At 41.1% G+C, this 23,260-nt stretch overlaps 1 protein-coding gene across 2 annotated transcripts in view; it reads left to right on the top strand.

Annotated features, from left to right (window-relative positions):
- STAG1 (stromal antigen 1) overlaps positions 1 to 23,260 on the top strand; it is a 137,820-nt gene that overhangs the window by 20,427 nt on the left and 94,133 nt on the right. For both annotated transcript variants that reach the window (XM_009993502.1, XM_009993501.1), the window contains exon 4: positions 9,035 to 9,131. In XM_009993502.1, coding sequence (XP_009991804.1) covers positions 9,035 to 9,131 — 97 coding nt within the window. The remainder of the gene's footprint in view (positions 1 to 9,034; positions 9,132 to 23,260) is intronic.

The raw sequence follows: 23,260 nt of genomic DNA, 5'->3' as shown, positions 1-23,260 counted from the left end.
CCCTGGCAGTGTTGAAGGGCAGGTTGGATGGGGCTTGGAGCAACCTGGGCTGGTGGGAGGTGTCCCTGCCCATGCAGGGGGTTGGATCTAGATGATCTTGAAGGTACTTCCATCCCAAACCATTCTGTGATTCTGTGAAGTGTAGGGGTAGAGCCAAGGCTTGAACATCCCCGTTCCCCCTGTGGTCTCACAGCAGTGGCTGCTCCCCTGTCCTTGCAGTCACAGGTCCCTTGGCCATGGCAGCTGGGAGCTGGGCTGGTGAGCATGGAGGAGGAGATGGCACTGGCCTTGGAGAAGGTATCTGATGCCCCCTGAGAGAGATAGGCTACTCCTGGGGGAGGGGAAGTTGATAGTAGAGCATGTCCCAGTGACTGCACAGCTTTATCAGCTGGTTCCTGACACACTCTGAAAGGATTAAGGGATTGCTTTGCTTGCTTCTCAGCTCCCTGGGATTTTATCTGTTATTTTACTCATATAATCATGATGCAATATAGATAATCCCAGTGTTCCTTCGTCCTTCCTGTGGTTCTGGTTAAAAGGAATTGTTACATACCTGCTTTAATCTTGCATGAACTGAGGCTGCTGTTGAACAGATTGGTCCTGCCTTCTCCCACACCTACAGCTGATGAGTGTTACACCTCCCTTGTGTGTTTTGCAGTCACACGAAGAAATAGAATCTGACAACTTGGCATTTTTTTTCAGCTGGATCAGCTCTCTGATGAGCTGCTGATCAGCTCATCTCTGACAGCAGTTTAGATTTAATCTTGATTAGAATGACTTTGTAACCATCACTGGATCTGCCTTATTTAGGCGGAATTGGGTTTTACATAAGTGGTGTTACATGAGTACTTGTGCTTATAAGCATCAGAGCAGTTGAAACTGGATTATACCAAAAGTCCAGTATCTTGTCTCTGATCATGGCAGTTAAGAAAGAGAGTAAGAAGGCAAAAAGACAGTTTGGGAATTCTGCCTCCCTCTGACTATTGGCAGCTCAGGTGCTGTGTGTCTGTGTTTTCTGAAGCCTTTCTGGGTTTCTCTTCCCTGAGTTTGCCTCTTCTCCCTGTTAGAAGTAATTTTGGCTGGATAGTGTCTCTGCATCTGCCTCAGCTGTTTCTGGGAGGGAAGGTCTTCAAAGATCAGCAGAATACAGACATGTAATAGTCAGTATCGTCCACTTTTCTGGGTTGAAGGCATGTTTTTGTTTAATTGTCCTTTGTTGTATTTTAACAACCAACTTGAGGGATGGGTGATTACTTTGAGTATGCCCAAACTGTCTCAGAAACTCCTCAGGAGTGGGAAGTGTGCATTCTCTAAAGTGTACAGGGGAAAATAACTGCAACTCTTATTGTCGTTTAAACTGGGGCTTAGTTTTCCTACTGCCAGATTCTGCAGCCTAAGCTCGCTTTGCTTTGGTTCTGTGCTGCTAAATTAAAAAAAAAAAAAAAAATTAAAACTGTTTGTTTTCAGGCTTGTTACACTAGGAATAATTTGACCACTAGATGAAGCATTAATTAAATAGATGTGTATCCCTTAATCCCAGATACATTTTTCTGCACTCATCGCACAAGACTTCTTTTTCCTTCTGATGTAAGAAGATGGGGGGTGATGGTTTTGCTGTTAGTGTGAGCAGTGCACTAGTACTGCAGTGTGTGGAGACATTTATACCTGGAAATACCCAGTATTCTTAGAGCTGGGAAGTTTTTTTCCTTGCTAGAATTTCATCATTTTGAACTACCTGGGGTGATCTGTGAACGTTTTACCATTTGTGCCAGAAGAGGAGTCTGAATCCTGGTTTTTAATAAATTGATGGGTCTTCCCCTTGGAAGAATTCGTTTTCTTTCTGCCCCCTCTAAGGTGTTTTTTTTTTATTCTCCTGTTCAATGTAGTTCTGATGCTTTGTAGCATCTCAGAACCATTCATGCCCATGACTGGCCCAGCTTGAAGAGAGACCCTTGGAAATCATGTAGCATGTGAATTGTGAGGGATTAACACCTATACAAATCCTGTACCACAGCAGAAAATGTTCTTGGTCTGAGGCCCTTGGGCTCGTCTCTGAGCACTCGGGTGAGGACATGAAGATCTGAGCAGTGCTGGGACAGAGAGCTCATCCTCAGGAGCTCCTGTGGTTTTAATCCATTGGAAAGAAGAATTTTTCCAGCACCTTTTATGCACACAATGGTAATGCCAGTTAAATTGTGCCATTCTAATACTCTCTTAAGAGAAAAAAGTACTTTGATTTTTCAGCAGTGTTTTTATTCTCCCAAATGGTTCCATATCACCTGTTACTCTGATTTCTCCACATAATATTTAGTGCCCACTCTACTGCACAGAAACACGTAATTATGTGGAATGCCAAACACAGACATATCTGTATGGAGAGGATGAATCCCTTAGTTTCATTGGGAATATATACTTCTAGGACTATATTCCTTCCCTCTCTGTGCTTCAAGAAAAAAAATGTAAGTAGGCACTGCATAGAGCAGGTTTTCCCATCTTTGCTATGGTGAAAAAGCAAGAAATAGGGAGAGCAGCATTCAAGGAAGATTTTCTAGAAAGAATCATTTGGGCTTTTCAGAAAGGGCTTGCTAGGTTTTAGAAAAGTGTGAAACTCTTTCCTAATTGAAAATGAACATCTTTAGAGGAAAAACAACAAATTGCATCTTCTCAGTCTACCTTATTTTAGGTTTTTCAGCAGGTGTGTATTAGTGTCTGCAGTTCGGAGTGCAACCAGGCTGTCATCTTGGAGTCAGGTACAATCTTGAATTGCACATACAAGTTAGCAACTACCTTCTGCCCAGCTGTCTGTGTAATTACCTCAATCTTCACCAAATGTGGCCTTAAAAGACTTTTATCCTTCTTTAAAAAACCAGCACAAGTTCACATAGAAAAACTTTGACACAGAGGATTCCAAGTCTTTCACTACTTCCATTTCTTTCACTGTTATTTTCAGTGTACACTAAGTTCCTCTCACTGCCTGTTAAAGTACATTTTCTAACTTTTATCTCCTCTTCATTCTGCTCTTTATAGAGATAATTCAAATGTTTAACCCTGCATGCTTTTTTTGTTTGTTTTTTTAATGAGCTGCAAATTTCATTTGAGTGACTGTGTTTTTTTGGCAGAATATAGTAGTACAAGCTTTGATTTTGGGGTTTTTTCCTACCTTTGGTTTAAAGATGCTCCACACCCCTTCTACAGTCAATTTTAGTTCTGTCTGATTGCCTGCAAATGAAGTGTGCCTATGAAGACTGGTATGAATTGGCAAATAGTTTAATGGTTCTTGATATTTTATTTGCCTTGATCTTACACCTCAACATGCACTTTGTATATAGTATCATTTGTTTTCACTTTGTAGCACCACTGCCAGATTGTTGCTTAATTTAAATTGTGAAATAGCTTTTTTGAAATCAACTTTCATCAATATTTAGTGGGACTGTGGTAATTTATATGAGCTGGCAAGGTACCATCTGCAGTTGGTCCCTTTGGTTCCCCCAGCACTTAGTGCTCCCGAATGTGGTCAAGTTCTTGCACGGAAGGAGTATGAAATGGGTTCATAGCTGTAAACCCTCCAGGAAGTAATAAGATAATTAGCTTCATTATTTCATTCATAGCATCAGACTTTTGCTTTTACTGGCAAGTCAAGCTGCTGTTTCTCTTCAGTGCTATAAAGTGTTCCTACTTATCTTTTAGCAGTGAAGGTCAGTGTATCTGCAGGTCTCCAAGATGGATTTTGTTTACTGAGACTATGGATCTGTTCTGCTACTTGCTTGACTTTAAGCTTCTTATTTCTGAAGCGTTGCTCATTTTCTGTATTCTCCAAATTATGAAACAGTCACTGGAGTTTTCTGGCTGATTTCTCACTGATTTCTGTGAGATTCTCTTGGAAGCTGTTACAGGCTTTTGAAAATCTTTGTACTGACTGTGTTTGTACTGTGCATCTTCTGCTATTTGCAGACTTGATTTTTCACTCCTCATAAGAATAGAAGCATTTTCAGATTAAAAAAGAATGTTCTTGAGTCTCATTTTTGTTACATGGGCTTGTCTGGACTTGTTATGCTGCCTGACCCAGAGGAATGGTACATCTGTGGGTATATATGTGTATCTATAGATATGTACATATATGCATATAAGTATATGTCTGTATTCCCATGTGTGGCTGCTTTCTGAGAGCAGGGAGTGAAAGGGGTGGGTGTTACTGGAGTAATCTTGAAGTTTAATCTATGTAACTGAGCTAGGTAATTTTTAACTTAAAATTTAGTTCCAATGCTCCTTGCCTCAGTCCAATCTGGTAATGGAGATGAGAAGCTAAAGAGTGTTTTTATGGATTTTCTCATTTGTTGTGCTTCATAACCTTGTTGTCAGGGCAGCCCATTCCTTGTGCACGTGCTTTGAATATGGTGTGTCCCAGAAGCCTTTCCTGTACCTGGGCAGAGTGCTGCAGCACATGCACTACACATCTTGAGCTTCCCAGGAGTGCTGAATTTATCCTGTATTTCATGCACAGCTTGCAAGTGCACATTTCCATATGGTAAATCCACCCTCTCTGCCACATCTGAAGACAGAAACATCTAGAAGCAGACAGGTACCACCAGAACAACTCATCCAGTCTGTTCCTACCATCTTTCTTCATTGTTTTGCAGAAGCAGGCAATAAGACTCCAAGTGGGGGGGGCGGAATTTTTCTGCTAAGTGGATCCCACTTGTAGCTGCCTCCTTTGCAAAACAAAGAATGAGTGGATCCCACTTGTAGCTCCTCCTGTCACCCTGTGACTTCAGTATCAATTCTGTATTTGGGAGAGACGACAGGGAGGGGCCCAGGCCAGGATCTCCCTGGGCAAGATGGTGAGCAGATGTGGGTTATTGCCATGAATTTATTCTTAGCTTAAAGCTCTTGAAAATAGCATGAGTGGTTGAAGGCTGGTAATGAGAAAATAACCCTGAAGGTTTTGCTGTAACCTATGGACTGTTGGTTAGAAATCCCCGGTTTTCATAGGGGTCTTTCTCTCTGGGCAGGGTCATGTTTATGCACAATAATTACTTTTATGGCAACATTTGCTTGCTGCACGATTTCCTACACTGCTGCCTGTTGTTTGATTTCTTTTTCACTCACACTCAACTTTTTTTCCTGGTATTCACATTACTGATTATTTTTCTTGGTTCAGATGATACTTGTTTCTATTTGAGATGTGATATGTATATCTTTTTATTTTTTCATCCCAGTGTTTTCAGTTTTTGTAGCTCTTTTCTGTTACATCAAAAGTCAACAGTTTGATTAAGTTCCAACTGTTGTAGCATATGTAGTCTGGCTTCATTATCTCCTGCTGCCTTAAACTGTAATCTCTAAAAAAACTTCCCAACAAGCCTGCCAAGTGTGCATGAGGGGCTGAATGCTGCAGACCTGTGGGAGTTATTTTGATACACTGAGAATGCCCCTCTGGATTTTAGGGATCAGAGAGGACAGTTTGTGTGCCTCTGCACTGGTGCTGACAGGTGGGGGTGTCACTCGTCACTCCGTGCTCCTCAGTGCAGATCTGCTCAGTGTCACCACCTGTGATTCTGAGCAGGAGCCTTCTCCTCTCCCCGTGCTCCAGGCAGATGAGCTGTGCTGCCAACTCCACTGGAGCTTGTGTGGATGTGCACACACACACCCTGTGTGCTGCACAGAGGGCGTGACTGGCTTCTGTGACTACATGGGCTGTGCATGGCAGGTTAGGTAGGATGAATTCTTCCCAAAGGTTCAAAATTCAGTTCAAGATTTGCCAATCCTCTGCTAGGTCCAGGCAGCACAGGAGGACCCAGGTCTGTGCTGCTGTACCTGCTAAGAAACTTTCACTCTGATTTTGCTGCTTCTTTTATCTACTCCTGCCACTAAAGACCTGGCATTGCCTGGTTTGAGAGTCTTCAGATCAGCTGCTTGTCTTTATTTTTCTGTGAACTGCATTAGGGTTCTGGCTTGAAAACACAAGAACTAGGTGAGATAGGATAGAGTGTGCCTCAGTTCTCTTTGTATGAAGAGACAGATCAGAAGGGAGAGGAGCTGCACTGATGCTGCAGTTTTGAGGTAGTGCTCTATCATCAATTAAATAAATGTTTAAAGCAGGCAGAAACAAAACTGAAAGACATTCCTCCAAGCCCTTGCCCTGTACTCACTTTAGGTTTTTTCAATCCAGATGGGTCACTGGCAGTATCTGTAGCACAGCCCAGAAAGCTGCAGGGCTGGAGCTGCAGGGACAGTTTGGTGTAGCCTGAAAGGGGAGTAAGGATGAGTGTGGAATCTCACAGGCCAGCCTTGCTTCTGCAGGGAATGTTCTGTGTGAAAGACAGTGCTCAGACACTGACAAACTAGTAATTCATACTCAGGAAAAGCATCTGAGATTTCCCAGGCTCAGAGAATGTAATAGACTTCAGAAACTGCTAAGGGACGTATGAGAAGACTGAGTAAAGAGAGGTGTGGAAGGGTTGGTGTGCAAGCCACAGGGCACAGGATCCTGCCTGCAAAGGGGTGACCAGACAGAAGCATAGAAAGCACAAATAGGGGCTTGAGGTGTGTTTTCTCTTCTTCCATAAGATTTAGGTGGCATCAAACAGACTTTGGAATTGGCAAGTATAAAACAAAACAATTACCCTTTTTCTGCAGTGCATAATTAACCTTGAGACTTGTTGCTTCAAAATGATGTGTAAGTATCAAGCTTTCTAGTTCATACACATCCATGAGATGATGAGCTAGGGTTATAAGGGTCTGGGCAAGTGACTCTCAAGTGTCAGTATATTCTTGCCCTTCTCTTGCAGTTTTCCCTACGCGTATGAGCTGTCTTGGGCAGCTGAACCTGCAGCCTGACCCAACACAGCTGCTCTTCAGGGGAAAAAAATAGCTGCTGGTAATTGTGTGTTGTTCTGATATCTACTCTAATATATCTGTGCAAACAAATGTTTGAAGTTGATAGTACACCAGCAGTCTGCTCATTAAGCTTTGTCAATATTTGATTTAGTAAATAATTTTTACATTTGGCTACATTTGGTTTTATGTGCCCTGGAGAATTCTGCTGATTTATTGGAATTATTGACACTTCCAGGAACTGGGTCTAAATTCATGATGAAGTAACAGTGAAACATTCTAGATAAGTGGTTTTGTGCTGTTGCTGCTTCATGTTTCCATCACTTGCGTGAAGATTAATTTAAGGCCAAGACTTCCTTTTTTCATTTCTTCTCAGCAGCAGATGGACCTCTTCCTAAGATTGCTTCTCCCACTGTGCATGCATGTGTGCATTGGTAGAGAAAATATCTAAAAACTCAGTTTTCTGGCAGTTGAATGTTCAGAGAGTCATGCTGATTGTTGAATAACATGGTAATACTGATAGGCTCATCCTGGCTTGGGTTAAGAAGAGTGTGGTGATCTGGGTGAAACAGGGAGTGTTTTGGCTCAGCTCACAGATTCATGTCTTGTTCCTTTAGAGCTGTGCTCCTCCCTGCTCTTCCACACTTGCTAAGGTCCCACTGGCAACCAGGAGAGTGCACTTAGAAACTGCAGGGCTTTTTTTTCAAGATGCTGTCCTTTTTATCTACTGATCTAGAAAGAGGCAACATTTTTCTAAGAAGTTGAGTTGTTTAGACTTTGTCTTTCCTATTCCTTCTTTTCAGTTGGAAGCTGGTTATGTGGGGATGGTGAGTGGGGTGTGTGTCTGTGTTGAGGGTTTTAAAAATTAATTTGGTAGAAATTCAGTGTAAACCTGAACCCTCCAAGACAAAATAATCTGTTTGCAAGGTGTGGTCTGATAGCATAATCAATCTTCTCTTAATAAATGCTACCACATGTGTGGAACAGTAAAGATTGTTTTTTTCTCATAAAATAATTAAAACATACTATTTAGTTACAATAAATACACAATTCTTTACCTTCAGTCTTTATTAACTGAGAAGTTGGAATACTGTATTTTAGTGACGTGAGAGGAAGCCATGCTGTCTTCCTTCAGCATGAAGCACACAAGCTTCTTTCTTTTCTAGAACAGTTTTAAAGCATTTCCATAGTTATTTTGTTTGCTTTGCCCTCTTTGCTTCATTTTACCTGCATCTGGAGTTTTAAAAATCATAGGTTGCTCAGCTCTGTGCTCAAGAGCTGTGGGGTGGGGTGTTCCCATGGGCAGCAGCCACAGCCTTTGCTATTGGACCTCTCAGTGTTCCTTCACCTCATCTATATCTGCTATTAACTCTTCCTGATGCTGTGACTGCACTTTTATGTTGACTGGCAAAATCAGTTTAGTGTCCTTTCTCATCTAGCTTCTGAGGCACATTTTGTGTCCCCAGTAATTCCTAGATGACAAAGGACAAGGTTTGTGACACCTGTGTGCTTTGTGTCCCCTCCCTCTGTCATCCCTGCTGCTGACTCTGCTGCCATCAGTGAGTAATGAAGGATCTCGTGGCTACTTGTATCTGTGAGAGCAGCTTGTATCTGGTACTTAGCTTCATGCCCTGTGATTTAGGTGACTTATTGACTCCCAAACCGTGTGAGACCAACTTATGTGTGTTATATTTATTTACAAATAATTCCTCATTGCATCCTGTCTTCCTGAACTATGTCCAGTGTTTGAGTGACTGAAACATTGCTTTGGGCTTTAGACATTCTGAGATGTTTGCTATACAAGAGCATAGACTCAGTTTTTATCCCAGGGTGTTGTCCTCATGAGTTTTCTGGGAATATGTGTTGGTTGTTCTGAATGGAATCACAGTGTCTGTTTTTTCAACACAATTTTGAAATGGAATAAATACTACAAGTGGAGTTTTGAGGAATTGCAATAATTTCAATTTTAACCTGTGTTTATACAATTATAATACCAGGAAACAATGCATCTAGTTCTGTTCTCTAACAATATTTGTTCTGTCTCCACCCTGAGAGAAGGTGTTTAGATTTCTGAATGTGTACACATGTATAATTATGCAAAATAAATGCTGAGTTATACAATGATATTCTGAAAAGCATGTCATTTGCCTTTAATAAAATACTTTTGAAGAGTCTCTGATAAGTATTCTTTTTTCTTTGACAGTCTGTGGTGGACGACTGGATTGAATCATATAAACAAGACAGGGACATAGCACTTCTGGATTTAATCAACTTCTTTATCCAGTGTTCAGGATGTCGAGGTACAGAATGTTGGGAACAAGTTGTATAGAATAAATCTGACAGTTGTGGAACCGTGTGTGTTGATGTAAATGCTGGGAAAAATGTGGGAGGCACATGGATTGGTACTCCTTCTTTGCATGGTTTGTATGGAAATATTGTCACCTTCAGGAATAATGTTATTTAAAGCTTGCTTGTGAAGGGCCTACCCTTTCTCTTTCTCACTTTCCTGTCATCATCCTCGAGTGTACAGATCCTCACAGAGACACAACTCGTCAGCCAAAGGAGACAAAAGATCTGTTAGTCAAGGTAGGCCTGTCTTTACTTCCCCTTTCTGTTTCTTCCTGGTTTTTTAATTACAAGATTTAGGAGGTGCAGCTCTACCTTAACTTTGTTTGTTGTTTTTTTTTTCTAGGAAAATGGTGGTTTTTTTAAAACTGAAGAGGAAGGGGCCAGGCTTCAGTTGTCTTCAGTTAGCAAGAAAAGTTTCTTCTGGATGAAGCACCAGTCTCATTTCTCCTCTGTAATGCTTTATCAAGTCAGCAGCAAGTGGCCTGCCTTTTGTACCCCATTTGAGCAGCCTCCATTACCAGGCAGTCTGTTGCCACTCTGTACCTTCTAATGAATTTTTCATGTGTTGCCTTTTTTCAGTTGACTCAGCCTTCAGAAGAAAGACAGAGCTCTACTCTGTAGCACCCAGAACCAATCTATTTACTGTCTCCTGATGCTTCGTATAATTTAATTGGAGTAGACTTGAAAATAACCCACAATTCAGAAATTCTTTTTCTTCATTCTGTAACTGATAAGGGAATATACCTTTAGACATCCAAAGATCTGGGTAGAAGTTCCTTTTCTTCCTTCTTACGTATAAGGAGAAGTCCCAAATACAATTAAAGGCATCTGAGAAAAGAAACACAAGCTGTCAGCAGCTTCAGCAACCTGTTTTCATAGCTTGAAGAAATAAACTAATTTTTTGGATGACAGGAAAGACTGGAGCTCTGGGAGCATTCTGTGAGGGGGCTGAGGCTCAGGGTTTGGATGAGCAGCCCGTATTAATCATAGATAAATCATAGAATCATCCTGGTTGGAAGGGAACTGGAAGATCATCAAGTCCAACCATAACCTAAATCCCCCTGCCATAACCTACTTTACCCGTTCAGTGCTTAAATCATGTCTCTAAGCACTTTATCTGTGTTCATGGAATTTTTTTATTAGTGTCTGTGCTGTTCACACAGGTTCCCTAAAATATTTTTCAGAGACTTGTTTGGCAGCTTATGCCAAAGTAGTTGTATTCTGTTTGCTTTTTGTAGCACTCTCCTGAAGGTGTGTATGGAAAAACCTCATCCATAAGCTTCTTCCTAAGATTTTGGGCAGCTTTAAAACAAAGGCATCCATGGCCAGATGTTTTATTCTTGTTGATGCAGACTTTTGGTAGAGGCATGTCATAAATGCATCTTAATTCCCCTGCTTCTCTCATTTCTACTGCCTTTCTTTCTCCTTGTCAGAGAAAGCAAATAAAAACCTTAAAATCTCCCAAGGTGCCTATTTTTTAAACCTCTAGTTACTGAGTGAGGTGGGCTGAGTGCCCACTGCTGCTGAGGCCATTGCTTCCCACAACAGCCTCCTGCCATAGGCTGGGAAGCAGCAGTGCTTCCAGTGGCTGATGTCATTTACTTTCTTCTTTTAATTTCTGTTTTTAATGGGGACTTCCTGCCCATTTTCAGTACTCTGCTTGGTACCCTCAGGGATGTCTCTTTGCTGAGCTTACTTTAGTGGCCCTCTGGTCCCAAACAGCAACAACAGGAGAGGGAATGCAAAAAAACTTATCCCCTGAGTTGGTAGAGTGCTTGGGGGCTTTATTTCTGTGTTGGAATGTTTGCAGTGGGTTCAGAGCTGTAAGCAGGGGTAAAATCCTGGCAGACAGGCTGTTCCTGGCTGTTCCTTCCAGCTTCCAGGAACATGTCTGTTTTCTAGAAAACGTAAAAGCTTGATCAGAAACTGATACCCATATGGGGTAAAACATATAAATGGAGGTGAGGTATGGAAAGCTGGGCATTTCCTGTGTTCTGTGAGGAAGGCCAAGTTTCTTTTTCATGAGATTATATACTCTATTGTGATGGTTTATTTCCCTTGAAAGATTTTGTTGACATTCCTGTTTGTTTCTATTTTTGATAAATAACAAGTCCTCCTGAATCTCAATGGCTGCTCAATCTTCCTTAATATTCCTTCATTTTCCTCTTTTCAGTTTGCTCCAACACTGTCTCACATGTTCCAGCCTTCTTTCCCAGTGTTGGAGCCAAATGCTTACTGATAATGTATCTTAACATTGTGATCATTAACTTGAAGGGAGGAGGACAACTAACTTGGGAGGAGGTTCCTCAGGAGATTTTGAAAGTGATGCTGAATTTATAAATCTACCATTTAATAGTGCTTAGAATTATTTGCTATCTAAATATACACAAAAACCATTAGCATGACATTTATTTCAAAAGTTTTAAGCAGGTGAAGAGTGTGTGCATGTTTTCTGGCTTTAATTAGAAATTTTTTAGGCACCAAACTGCTTTATTTAGCAACAATATTGACTCGGACAAGAGTATCTTTCTGCTTAGGGAAACATTGATTTTTACATATTTCTCCCATTCTCTTGGGCAGCACATACACTGGAATGAGCCTCTTAGCATCCCCCAGCTTTGCGTGGAGATGTTCCTGAAATGAGAAGTGAGCACTTGTAAATATGAATAAGCAGACATGCTATGTAAAGAATAAATAATAAAATTGTAGTTTAATTTAAAAGTTTAATGTATTTTGCAGGCAAACTTTAAAAATGTGTGCAAGTTAAAATTGAATAAATGTAAACCAGATTTTCAAGCACCTCTGTCCTTGGTCGGCTCTTCTGAGTATCTGTGTAATTGGTTCCTTTGTGTACAGTGTGTTCTGGTTCATACAATGATGTCCATTAAAAGATGAGAGATTTGGTTTTTAGCATGACTTCAGTCATCTTTCTGGGATTTTAAAGGATCATTTGGTATAAATTAGAAGTTAGTCCTATTGCACTAGCAAAAGCAGCTCAATTCAATGATGAGATTTGCACAGAAGTGAAATCACTTTTCATGCCATCTTTCCTCTGTGGTTTGCCTGCTCAGTCTCTGTTTTTGTTGCCTTTGCTGATTTTGGTTACAAAAAAGTGAAAATAGTTTCTTAAAGAATTTTTCCTTGATCTTGCTCTTTTTTTTTTTCTTCAAGAACACCAGCAAAAATCCCTGCTTTTCACCCTTTGTCTGGGTACTCTTCTCCATGATGTTATGTTGTGTTTCTGCAGCAGAAAATATGTCTGTCAAGGACTGATAAATTCACCTGTTCACTTCTTTTTTTTCTACCTTTGAAAATACATTACTTCTTCTGGAGGGGGGGTCCTGGATCAGTTAGTACCTAAGATAGATGAAAAAGTTTGAAGATAGTTTTCTTCCTAAAAAATCCCAGCAAATAAATGCTGTTCCCAGTCCCTGAAAAAGCCGGGTGGGTTTGTTGGTGGTAGATGTTTGTGTTCCACATTATATACAGTCTGTCAAGCAGGTGATGTTGTATTTATTTCTTACTTCTCTGTCAGGAGCTTCATTTAGGGGGTTGCATTTTTAGATGAGAAGGAACATTTTGAATTTAGGTTGTCATCATGGTTTTTGAAGTAACTGTCACTGGCTGGGTTGGCAGTGTGTCCCTGCTCCTGAGACTTCCCCTGGCCATGTTGTAGCTCGGTGTGTGGCTCCACATCCTCCTCTCCTGCAGACACCTGCAGGTCGGTGCTCAAAGTTGCTTGGGGTTTTTTTTGAGGGCTCTTTTCTATCGCTTCCTTCTTTGCAGGAACATATTTTTGCTTTGTTGCCCCTTTTTTTCCTTTCTTGTTTGAACTCTTACCTGAAGCACAGTGCTGAGATCTGAGCTGGCTGCAAGCAAACTGAGATGTCTGATCAGCAATTGGTGTGCCCGGGCCCTGGAGGATTGTAACTGTGTCAGTATGAGGCTGCATCCAAGCTAATTAGCTCTGCCTCTCAGACTGAGTAATTAGCTCAGGTATCATTCTCTGCTGCCAGGGCAACCACGCTGTTTCCATTTCTGGAGCTCCATGGATTTGTAGCTGCTGTAGGTGCTGCATGGCTGCCTGCGTTGCCTTCTGCTGCTGGTGTGCAGCAAACAAACTCCACATGCCCTCTGACCTTCCTGCAGTTGAAGGGGCAGAGCTGTGCCTGTGGAATAAATATTTTCTTTTCTTAACCAGAAGCAATTAGTGGTTGAAGCAGCCTCTTACGCTGCCAAGGACAGAACAAACCCTCGAGTCCACGTAAGAAAAGAAGCTTTATTTTGCAGGGAAAAATGGTCTCTTGCGTAGTCAAAGAGGAGAACTACTTGTCTGCTTTCAAGTATAGAGTGAAATTACTCCTGTTCTTTCTCTCCAATCCCTCTCTTTTCCTCTCCTTTATTTTCTGATGGGTAAGCCAGAAACTTGTAAATTCCTAAGCAGATTTTCAGGATTGGTTTGAGCACTGGTCTCACTGCTGGCCTTACCTCTGCAAAGATCTGGGACACCAGTTACGGAGAAAACAAACTGGTGGAACTCCCTGGCTGTTAAATTCCCAGCAGTGCTGCAGCCTCCTCTGGATTGTGAGGGGCTCTCTGTTTAAGCAGTTCTGTGAGTTAGCACACTGAAGTTGTTTTTAGGAGTAGCTGGTGAAGGAAGCAGGTGAATTTCCTTTGTAAGATGTTTTTCATCTTATTTTTTCCCCTCAAAATCTTCTCTTTAGATTCTTGTGTGGAATCAAACGTTGATGAACAGGTGTTCAAACTGCCCCTGCCAGCCTTGATGACTGGTGCTGGTTAGGGCTGAGGTCTGGCAGTTGTGAGTAACCAGGAACTGTGGAGGAACTTTGCTTCAAGTGGGAGATCTTGATGGCATTTTTACTTGTGAATCAGACACTTGGGGATCCACGCTGTCTTCCAGCTTGAGCCTTAAATCTGTAGTTATTCCTCACCTTAGTCTAGTAAAATCTTCTGAAAAGTTCTGTGAATGGTGCCAACTGAGTCACCAAGTGCAGGAGTCAGGAGTTAGGTTGCTGGAATGCAGGATGCTTGCTCACTTTGGTTTGTATTAATGGTTTATGCTCTTAACTAAGGGCAAGCTAATAGACTTCTGGTTTGCCAAAGGAAATCAAAGGCTAAAACTAGTAAATAACCATAAATTGGCTACTGTATGGCCAGGAAAAGAAATGAACAAGCAACTGCTTGCTTAGCTGTGGGACAGAATTTCAGAAAGCAAATTAGCCAGGAAGTAGTGTTATTGACTCTGATTAGTAGTATTTTAGTAGGGACTATAACACTGTCAACAGAGTAATGGTTTTAAAAGATTAGTCTTTTGTCATTTATTTGTACATAGTTTTGTTTTGTGATCGATGGAATATTATGGCCCCACATGGATGTTATTGAGCATGGTCTTGTCATAAGGAGCTGCCAGTTGTTAGTGTGACATGTTGCTGGCTTTGGCATGTGCTGAAAAGCTTTATCTCTTCAGTCATTCATGTATTATGAAGAAGCTGATATCATAAACATTAAATATTTTGAGCAAATAAGAATATCATACTATTCATTGCATTGGTACCTGTAGTTTTATTAATGATATAAAATAAATACAGTTTCTTCAACAAAATCCCTTTTAGTGTGTGAGTTTAGGGGAGAAGTTGCAAAGTAAAGGAACTAAAACACATTAAAAGATTGATGCTTGCTAATACATGAATTAAGTCATAGTAGTGTTGAGGATTTATACAATATTTTTTATGTATAGTACACAGAAATAAATACACCCCCAGTAACTATGTGAGACAGTTAAAAACATGCTGTTAACCACATTAAAAAATGGGAAGGTAAGACTGGAAGATGGAAATTACTTAATTTCAATTTCATATGTGATGTAAATAAAGCAGATATGAACTTTGCACTTCTTGTTTCTGAGCCTTGAGGTCATTTTTCTATGTGTTTATCTTGAAGTGAAAGCCTGTAAAATTCACACTGAAAATAAGATGCAAATTATTAACTGGCTTGGGTGGAAGAGAAATCAGGTTGCCAGGCGTGCACTGCATGTTTCATCAGGTCATTTCTTTCAGTGAGGATAAGGTTAAAGAGTTAATATCAAACAGTTGACAATTAATGTGGTTACATCAGAATCAGGTTTTTTTTTGTGAAAAAGTACAAATGGCTGCTATTTGTTGAAATTCCTGAAATGAAAAGTTTCATTGTGTATATAATTTTTAAACCAAAAAGGTTTTCAGTATTTCTTCCTGCTTGCTGCTAAATGGTGTCTGGATTTTCACCTCATGTCCTCTTTCTTCCTTCCTGTTTGTTTGGTTTTTTTCTATTCTTTGCCTCTTCAAAGTTTCTTTGGCTTATGGGAAGAATAGCTACCAAATGATTTTTTTTGTTGTTCTTTTAAGCTTTGTGTCTCCCTAACTTCTGGGGATGGGAAGCATTGAAAAACTTTGTTAAAAATCAGATCTGAAAGTGTAAAAAAGATCTGAGATAAAACATCACACTTTAGAGACATTTGTGAGCTGGTGGCATCTTTTTCCCCAAAGGTGCATCCCACTACTTCCAGAAAGTAGGGAAAAAAACCCACAGGAATTTGCTGACCTTTCAGCACAGGAGACATGAAGGAAGGGCAATACTGGTCTGTGGTGGTGAAATCTGACTGAAATACCTGCTGTGCTGAGGGCTAACGCTGCTCCAAGATTTCACCCCACGAGTAGGTAACAGGAGCCATGGTGATTTAAACCAAACATCATTTTCTTATCCCTCTCTAGCAGAATATATGGAACTGTTCATGTTTCAAGCACGACAGCAGACCAAAAATAAGCTGGCTTAAGATCAGCTGTTAACTAGTTTATGAAGATGAATTAATACAATTTAAAATAATTTAAAATAATTGACAGAGCTTGTGACACTGTAATGTTTTAAAGCAAATGTATGATGTAGGAAAAGACAAATTACCTTGGAAATGACAGTCTAAGAGCAAGTCCTGCCCTTCCAGCTCTGTGTAATGCATTCAAATCTCTGCTGGAAAAGAAAGCACTCCTTGGAAGTGTGGGGGAAAAAATCTGCATTCTGGTCCTCCGTACTACTTAGTAAAACCATAGCTTGTGTAATTATTTTTGGCACTGCTTATCAGGGATAAATTGTGTCGGGCTTTCAGAGATCACTGCTTGTTTTCCTCTGTATTCCTTTCATGACACACACATCGATCCGGGGAGCGGAGCTGCTGCCTGGGAGGGCTCGCTCAGATCGATGAGACTTTTATGCTGCAACTTTTAAAGAGTGATAAATACATCTTGGTGTGAATGATTCAGAAGAGTTGCTGCTACTAGCCTTATTTTTTTCTGTGTCATGTTTTCTTTATGCTTAGTTTTCTGTGTCATACAAATTTGTTACAGGAGGGATACCTCAGTGCTAAGCAGATAAGAAAAACCATTAGTTTAATTTCTTTGACAATATTGTTCTACAACTGGTGAGAAAATTATGCCTGTAAATGAGTTTGTCTTTACCTGTGTGTTAGATGCATTGCTGGATTTTTTTATTAGATGACATAGATGGTATTTGCTGTGAAGACAGGAACTGATTATGAAAAGCAATCAAATACCACTGGATGTGAAGACTTTCTTACTAGATTGCAAATAGGAAGGCTCCTCGTGTCTCTAGTCTTCCCAAATATACAAATTCTGCTGAAGGTTGAGTCAGACTTTGTCCAGATCAAGGGTAGGAATTAAATTCCAGAAATGACATTTCTTGTAACAAATACGTAGCTATGACTCTGTCTGTTGCATTAAGAAAGCTGTAGGTGTCTTTCATTATGTGCAATGCTAGTTCACACTTCAGTAATTGCTTTAGAAGAGAAAAAACAAGGATGATTAAAAAGGTCTACAGCCTAATGAAAAAGCCTTATTTTCTGACACAAAGAAATGCAGTTTTCTCTTAATTAGTAGCTGCTTATAGAAGAACAGTGGCTTGAGTTTCAAAGTTACATCTAAATTTGGAAAAAGTGGGCTCTTCAGCAGACTGCTGCTCACCTGCTCACCTTCCACTCTCACCTGTTTCAGTCCCTGTTAACATCCAGGTGCTCATATTGCCTCAGTCTTTCTACCTGAGCCTTGCAACTCCTCACCTCCTTCCACTGCAAGTTGTGGCATTTTCTGGCACTGCCGGGGTCAGACTCCTGCAGGGGAGGCTGGTTTAAATTACCTCCACATTGTCCTCTTGTCCTTGTTTGTGTGGAGCAGGAAGCATAGTGGGATGTTTTTGGGTACCAAGGGGGTGGAAAAGAGAGTTGTACAAAACTGTTACCAAATCCTGCAGGATCAGCAAGGGAATCCTTTGCCAACAGGTTGTGCCCTGGGTTAACCAAGGAACTGACAACCCCAGCAGAGCCAACCCCAGGTCCCTGAGAACTGTCATCAACAGGGAAAGGAGCACGTCAGTAGAAATGTTTGCACATCTTCCAGTTGGCACCCAGAGCTTGACTTCCAGCTCAGAACAACCCACATTCCCACTGCCCACCTGCAGCACTGGGCCCTGGGTGTTTCAGTTGGAACCTGCCTGATTTCATTGAGGCTGAACTCAGGAGTTAGGAGGTTAAAATACCTTGGACTCTCAGGAGATTAACAGTCACTGTCTGTTGTGGAAGTAAACTTCTACAAAGTCACAACATCATCCTCTGAAAGCCCTTTAATGTAGTTTGTCAGATTTACCACTAGCTCTACTACTTATTTTGTTTGCTTCATCATTGTTGAAAGAAATGTTCTGGATAACTTCTAAGTTGTTGTGACTTGGGCAACTGTGATAAAGGCAAAAGGGCCTAGAAGGACTTGTAGTACTTTTAGGAATGAAAACTTGTAGATATATTTAACTACATAGACATAGCCAATAATGTTATTATTTTTAGACTCTAGGTTCTATCCGATCCCAAATTCTCAAGGATTAAACCACCAAACCAAGTCTTACTTCAAATCTAATGTACAATAAGAATACATTTCCTTTAGACTGTTTATTCCCAGCACAAACTCCTGTATCTAGATTATTTAGCCAACCGTATGAGCTGACCCGTGGAGTGATGCAGGGGGCTCCGTGGTAAGAGCTGGTGGTGATAAATGGCTAAGATGTAACCCAGAAATGACAGTGGTTTGAAAGGAATAGTTGATATTATGAAGTGATAGTTCTTGAAACTTAGTAAAACTAAATAGCAAGAAGTTCTTTAACACTGTTAGAAATGGGATACCTACTGAAAAATTAATGATCTGCTTGGATTATCAGTGTGAAGAAGGAGCAGTGATTGAACACTGGCAGTTTCAGGAAGACTAGATGGTTGCTTGTGTACCATCTCTCACCTCAGGTCACTGGATGGGTATCCCAACCAGAAGGGGATGGCAGACAGAAGTGGTTGCAAGAGATGTGGTGTGTGACCAATGGAGGCACATGTTTGAACCCAGGGCCATTCAGAGGCTGCTCAGTTCCATTTGAAATGCCCCAAGGGTAGCTGAGGGGAATTGTCAGTATTTTCCTGACATATGTGCTGCAGCTAAATCAAGTGATGGTTTTATTGTGGAGCTTGTGACCTTCATTGAACAGACTGGAGTTTTACAGAGGTTTAATTAGCCTCTAGGGGCAGAGGTGAGAGTACTAATTTTTAGTCCAGGAAGGTGGATAACATTAAAATTAATTAAGAAAGCCAACCAGAAGACAATGGAAGGTAATACATTCTGTCTAAAAGAAAGCCATGTTGTGGCAGTGTCCTGGCATCTCCTGACCATAAGGATGTGGCAAAGCTGTTCTGCACAAAAGCTGTTGGGAAAATTGTTTGGTGGCTGACTATTGAAAAAAGAGACTACTAAGAGAGCAAAGACGAGAAATAAGTACATCAGGTGGCTTGTAGAGAGAAATGAGATATCATGCAAATTAGTTTAATTATGCAATTGCATAATGAGGACATTTCAGAGGGACCCAGCAGTGCTGCGAAGTTGCATTATTTTTATTAAATTGAGAACTATAACAAGAGATCATACATATATTTGATGGAAATAATTGCCTTTTTTCCAGACAGCTGAGAACAGTCTTGTGGATTTGGTGGTTATAGTGGAGTTTCAATTTGTGGTGACATAAATGCAGGGAAATTTTATGTTCACCTGATTAAAATTACTTTTGCCCCACGTTTTGATTTTAATCTTCCATTCTTTAAGTCAGTTTAATTAGCTATTCAAAGGAACTTTTTTTGGTATTGATGAAGAGGAGGCAGATGCATTTCAAGAAAATAACATCTTTTGAGGTTAACAAAAGGTGGTTGTTCCCAGTGGCTGCCTTTTGGACAGATAGTTTTTTCCTTCTGGTAGAAAAGACTGAAAAATACAAACTTTAACACCATTGGGTTAGGTCAGGTGTATTTCCTCAGATCCCCACAGCAACAGGAGTAATTTCTTCCAGTTCGAGCTGGTTTTGTCAAGGGGTTTTTTTCTGCTCTTGTGACCTGGGCCAGTTTGAGATTCTTAAACTGGAGTCTGGAGGTGAAGAAATGATGACAGTTGCTGGGCCAGTCAAGTTGCTGAGTGACTTTTCTGCTCTCAGCACCAAGTGTTGTAACAAGAATTTGCTATCTTAAGGTTTTACCTACAGTTCAGAGGCTGCTGAAAGTTCTCAGCTCCTGGGAAGCAGGCATCAGTGGGGAATGCACTAGAAACCATTCACGTTCTTCCTTTAGAGCCTTTGAAGACAATTTACTTCTCATCTGCAGCAAGGTGGTTACTCTGAAAATGTGGCCTAACAAAACCAGAATCTTGACTGACTTTTGCAGTTCAAAATAGAGAATCACATACACTGACATAATGCCTTTTAAAGAGAGAAGAAAATAAACTGTTATACTTGACTAGAAATAGTAATTTCATCCTGGTTTGGCACTGTTGGTAGAACTTGAGCAAACAACTTCCTTTTCAGGGTCAGAGGAAAGGTGTAAATTTGTTTTAGTTTGGTTTTGTGTCTTGCTTTATTGCTTGGCTGCTGAGTAAGTGACCAGTGACAGCAGCTTTTTGCTCTGAATTATGAAAATATTGATTTGTAATTTTCCAAGCAGCTGTTAAAGTCTTTTCAAGCTATCACTCCTGAACTTGCTTCAGGAAGATGTAAACCTTTTTGTTCACAGACAGAAGAAAATACATACCAGTCAGTTCCTGGTGCCACTCATAGGTATTTCAGTAACACTGGAATTTTAAGTTCTGATTGGCAAAGGAATTATAAGAGATTCAAACTGTCTTGAATTCTTTATCTGAGTTACAAGGGGTTTAATCTTAACGCTGCAGAAAACCTGGATGAGTTAGTTTGCTTTTTGTTTTCTGTAAATGTAATTTTATATGTTTTCTTTTTCATTTACTGGAGACCCCAGTCTTCTAGGGACTGGTAGCAAAATAGAAAAGTTTGCAGTTGATGCAGAAATTTGACTTACTTGTGGTGTGTGCAGCATTATGCTTATTCTCCCTTAGATCATGTGAGGTCTCACTAATGATTATATTTTTGACAATTTATAATTAAACCCATGGCTTAGAGTTTAATTCATGGTGTCTGCATTTGGACTTACTTACACTTCTGAGTTTATTGTTGTGGGGTGACAGTGCACTTGAACTCTGAAGATGTTTATTCACCTGGTATGTCCTGCCTGTCTGGTCCTCTTGGAGATGTTCACAAGAGAGTGTTGCACCAGGAAGGACACCAGCCCATTGTGAGCACTTTAAACCATTCTGTCTAATGTTCTCACTCTCTGATTTCTTTGACATCTATTTTTCAACCCTTTTTCCCCACTGGTTTCCATGGCAGCCTTTAACAGTGGGATTATGCTTCAGTTACATGATGTGTGGAAAAATTATTTTCTCTGATAGTTCACGGGCTACTTGCTTGGGAATTTTTTGAGACATAAGAAATCACTCCATATACATCTTCTCTGTCCCAGTTGCAATTGTGTAGAGACTTCTCATAACCCTCTTATGACCACTCTTTTTCATTTTATTCCATTTATTTCTTTTAATTAAAAATGCATCAATTAAGATCAAAGAGTGGAACTACAGTCCTGTGATATTTATGACCTGATCTTAGGTCCCATGGTTCCTACCTGCTGTCCCAGCTGTGACAGCAACTTCTGCTCTGAATCTCTGAGCTGGCTGCATTCCCAGCTGGCTGCTGAGGAGCAGTAGCTGGGTTCTGCAGTTCACACGGTGTCACCAGAGGAGAAGGCTCCAGGGAGACCTTACAGCACCTTCCAGTGCCTGAAGGGGCTCCAGGAAAGCTGGGGAGGGACTTGGGACAAGGGCAGGGAGGGAGAGGGGGAATTGATTAAAAATGGAAGAGGGGAGATTGAGGTGAGACATGAGGAGGGAATTGTGGAGTGTGAGGGTGGTGAGAGCCTGGCCCAGGTTGCCCAGGGAAGCTGTGGCTGCCCCATCCCTGGCAGTGTTGAAGGGCAGGTTGGATGGGGCTTGGAGCAGCCTGGGCTGGTGGGAGGTGTCCCTCCTCTGCATACTTTTCAATGCAGAGAGATCAAGGCATTGATTTGAGCCAGCTCAGCTGATGTTTGCATTGGCCTTTCAGAGGTCATGGTCAGTAAATACTTTAGTCTTTAATATACTCTAAATAAATGATTTTTTGAGAAGCAGAACTAGTGATTTCTAGTGGGTCTGTGTTGGTCAGCTTCACTGAATGATACAACAGGAATTGAGTGTAGTGGTGAAGGATCAGATTCTCTTTATGAGAGATGATGTTCTGAAGGCCATGTGACTTCAAACAGGATTTAGAAGCTTGTAACTTTTTGCAAATAAGTGATACAAACAAACACTCCTGGTGAAGAGGTTGGTGTGCTCACCATGTGAATGTCCCTGCCTTTCTCCAGCCTCCCTCAGAGGCTGCGGGAGATGAACAGAGATGGAGGTCATGGTTCATACTGTGCCTGGATGGCCCCTTTGGCTTCTGCTCCACTACCTGCTTCTGTAAAATTCATGGCAACATTTTATATACAAGATCAGCCAGATCTGGTTGAAGCAAATAGTTCAGAATGTTTTAAGCAGCCGAAATACAAACAGGCATCATTTTTTTCTTTCAGACAGATAAAGCAGAGAGGCTTTTGGGGGGGATGGTGGCTTTCATTTAATGAGGGAAATGAAATGTTTTCATTCTAAATTGATGCAAAGACCTTTCTGTGTCTCCAGTCTCATTTTACAGAGCACAGCAGCTTTCATGAAACCAGCTGTTGCAGTCCCTCAGCTCTTCTGCAGCTCTGCTTGCAGTGCTTACAGGCTGGCTGCTTCCCCTGCCTGCTTTGACATGCCAGGTTTTTTTACCTCCTCAAATAAATGATATGGGAAGATTCTAGGCAGTGTGTGCCTGGTGGCTCTCGGTGGTGACTGTGGAATTCTGAAAAGCAAGGATCAGATCTGGGAAACCTGGAGCTGTTCTGGTGGTGCTGTTGCTGATAAGGTTGGGCTCTGTAGATACTGCAAATGCACAGTCCTTGTGTGCCTTGTTCCTTCTCTGTGTTGGAGCAGCGGAGCAGAAGTGCAGAGGAGCTGTAGCCAGTGTGTGCCTTCAGAGACAGATTTGCACAGATCTCCTGCAGTTAGCATTAGCTTCCTTGAGGTAAATAAAGCACGATCAGATGTCTCATGGGACAAAAGGCAGGTGAACCAGCAGCAGGGGATGGTGGTCCCTGGGCAGCTGCAGGGAACTGGCTGTGCAGGCCTGCCAAGTTCTGTCGCACTTTTGGGAACACCCAGTGTGGCACAGCCCACAGAAACACCTGGCCTGTTGCTTCAAGGGGAGAAAGGTGCTGTGAAGAATTCTCTTTCTTTTTTTTGTTATTGCTTTGTTTTCTTTCTTATGAGATACTATTTTTTTATGAAGTCTAGAGCCTGTTGCACGAGTTGAAGATGTCTAGAAAATGACTTCTCATAAGTTTTTTGAAGACTCTTTTTCATTTTCCCTTCTTTACTACTTCTGAGGAACATTGAGAAAAATAGGACTAGAAATAGGAGGAACAAAGAACTGAGGAAGGGATCAATGCTTCATCAGGGGAAGTGGAAAGACCAGGGAAAGA

The sequence above is a fragment of the Chaetura pelagica genome, unplaced genomic scaffold (genome assembly GCF_000747805.2).
Source record: "Chaetura pelagica isolate M959 unplaced genomic scaffold, ChaPel_1.0 scaffold192, whole genome shotgun sequence".
NCBI classification, from domain to species: Eukaryota; Metazoa; Chordata; class Aves; order Apodiformes; family Apodidae; genus Chaetura; species Chaetura pelagica.
The sequence above is the reverse complement of the archived record's forward strand: the minus strand, read 5'-3'. Positions and strand labels throughout refer to the sequence as shown.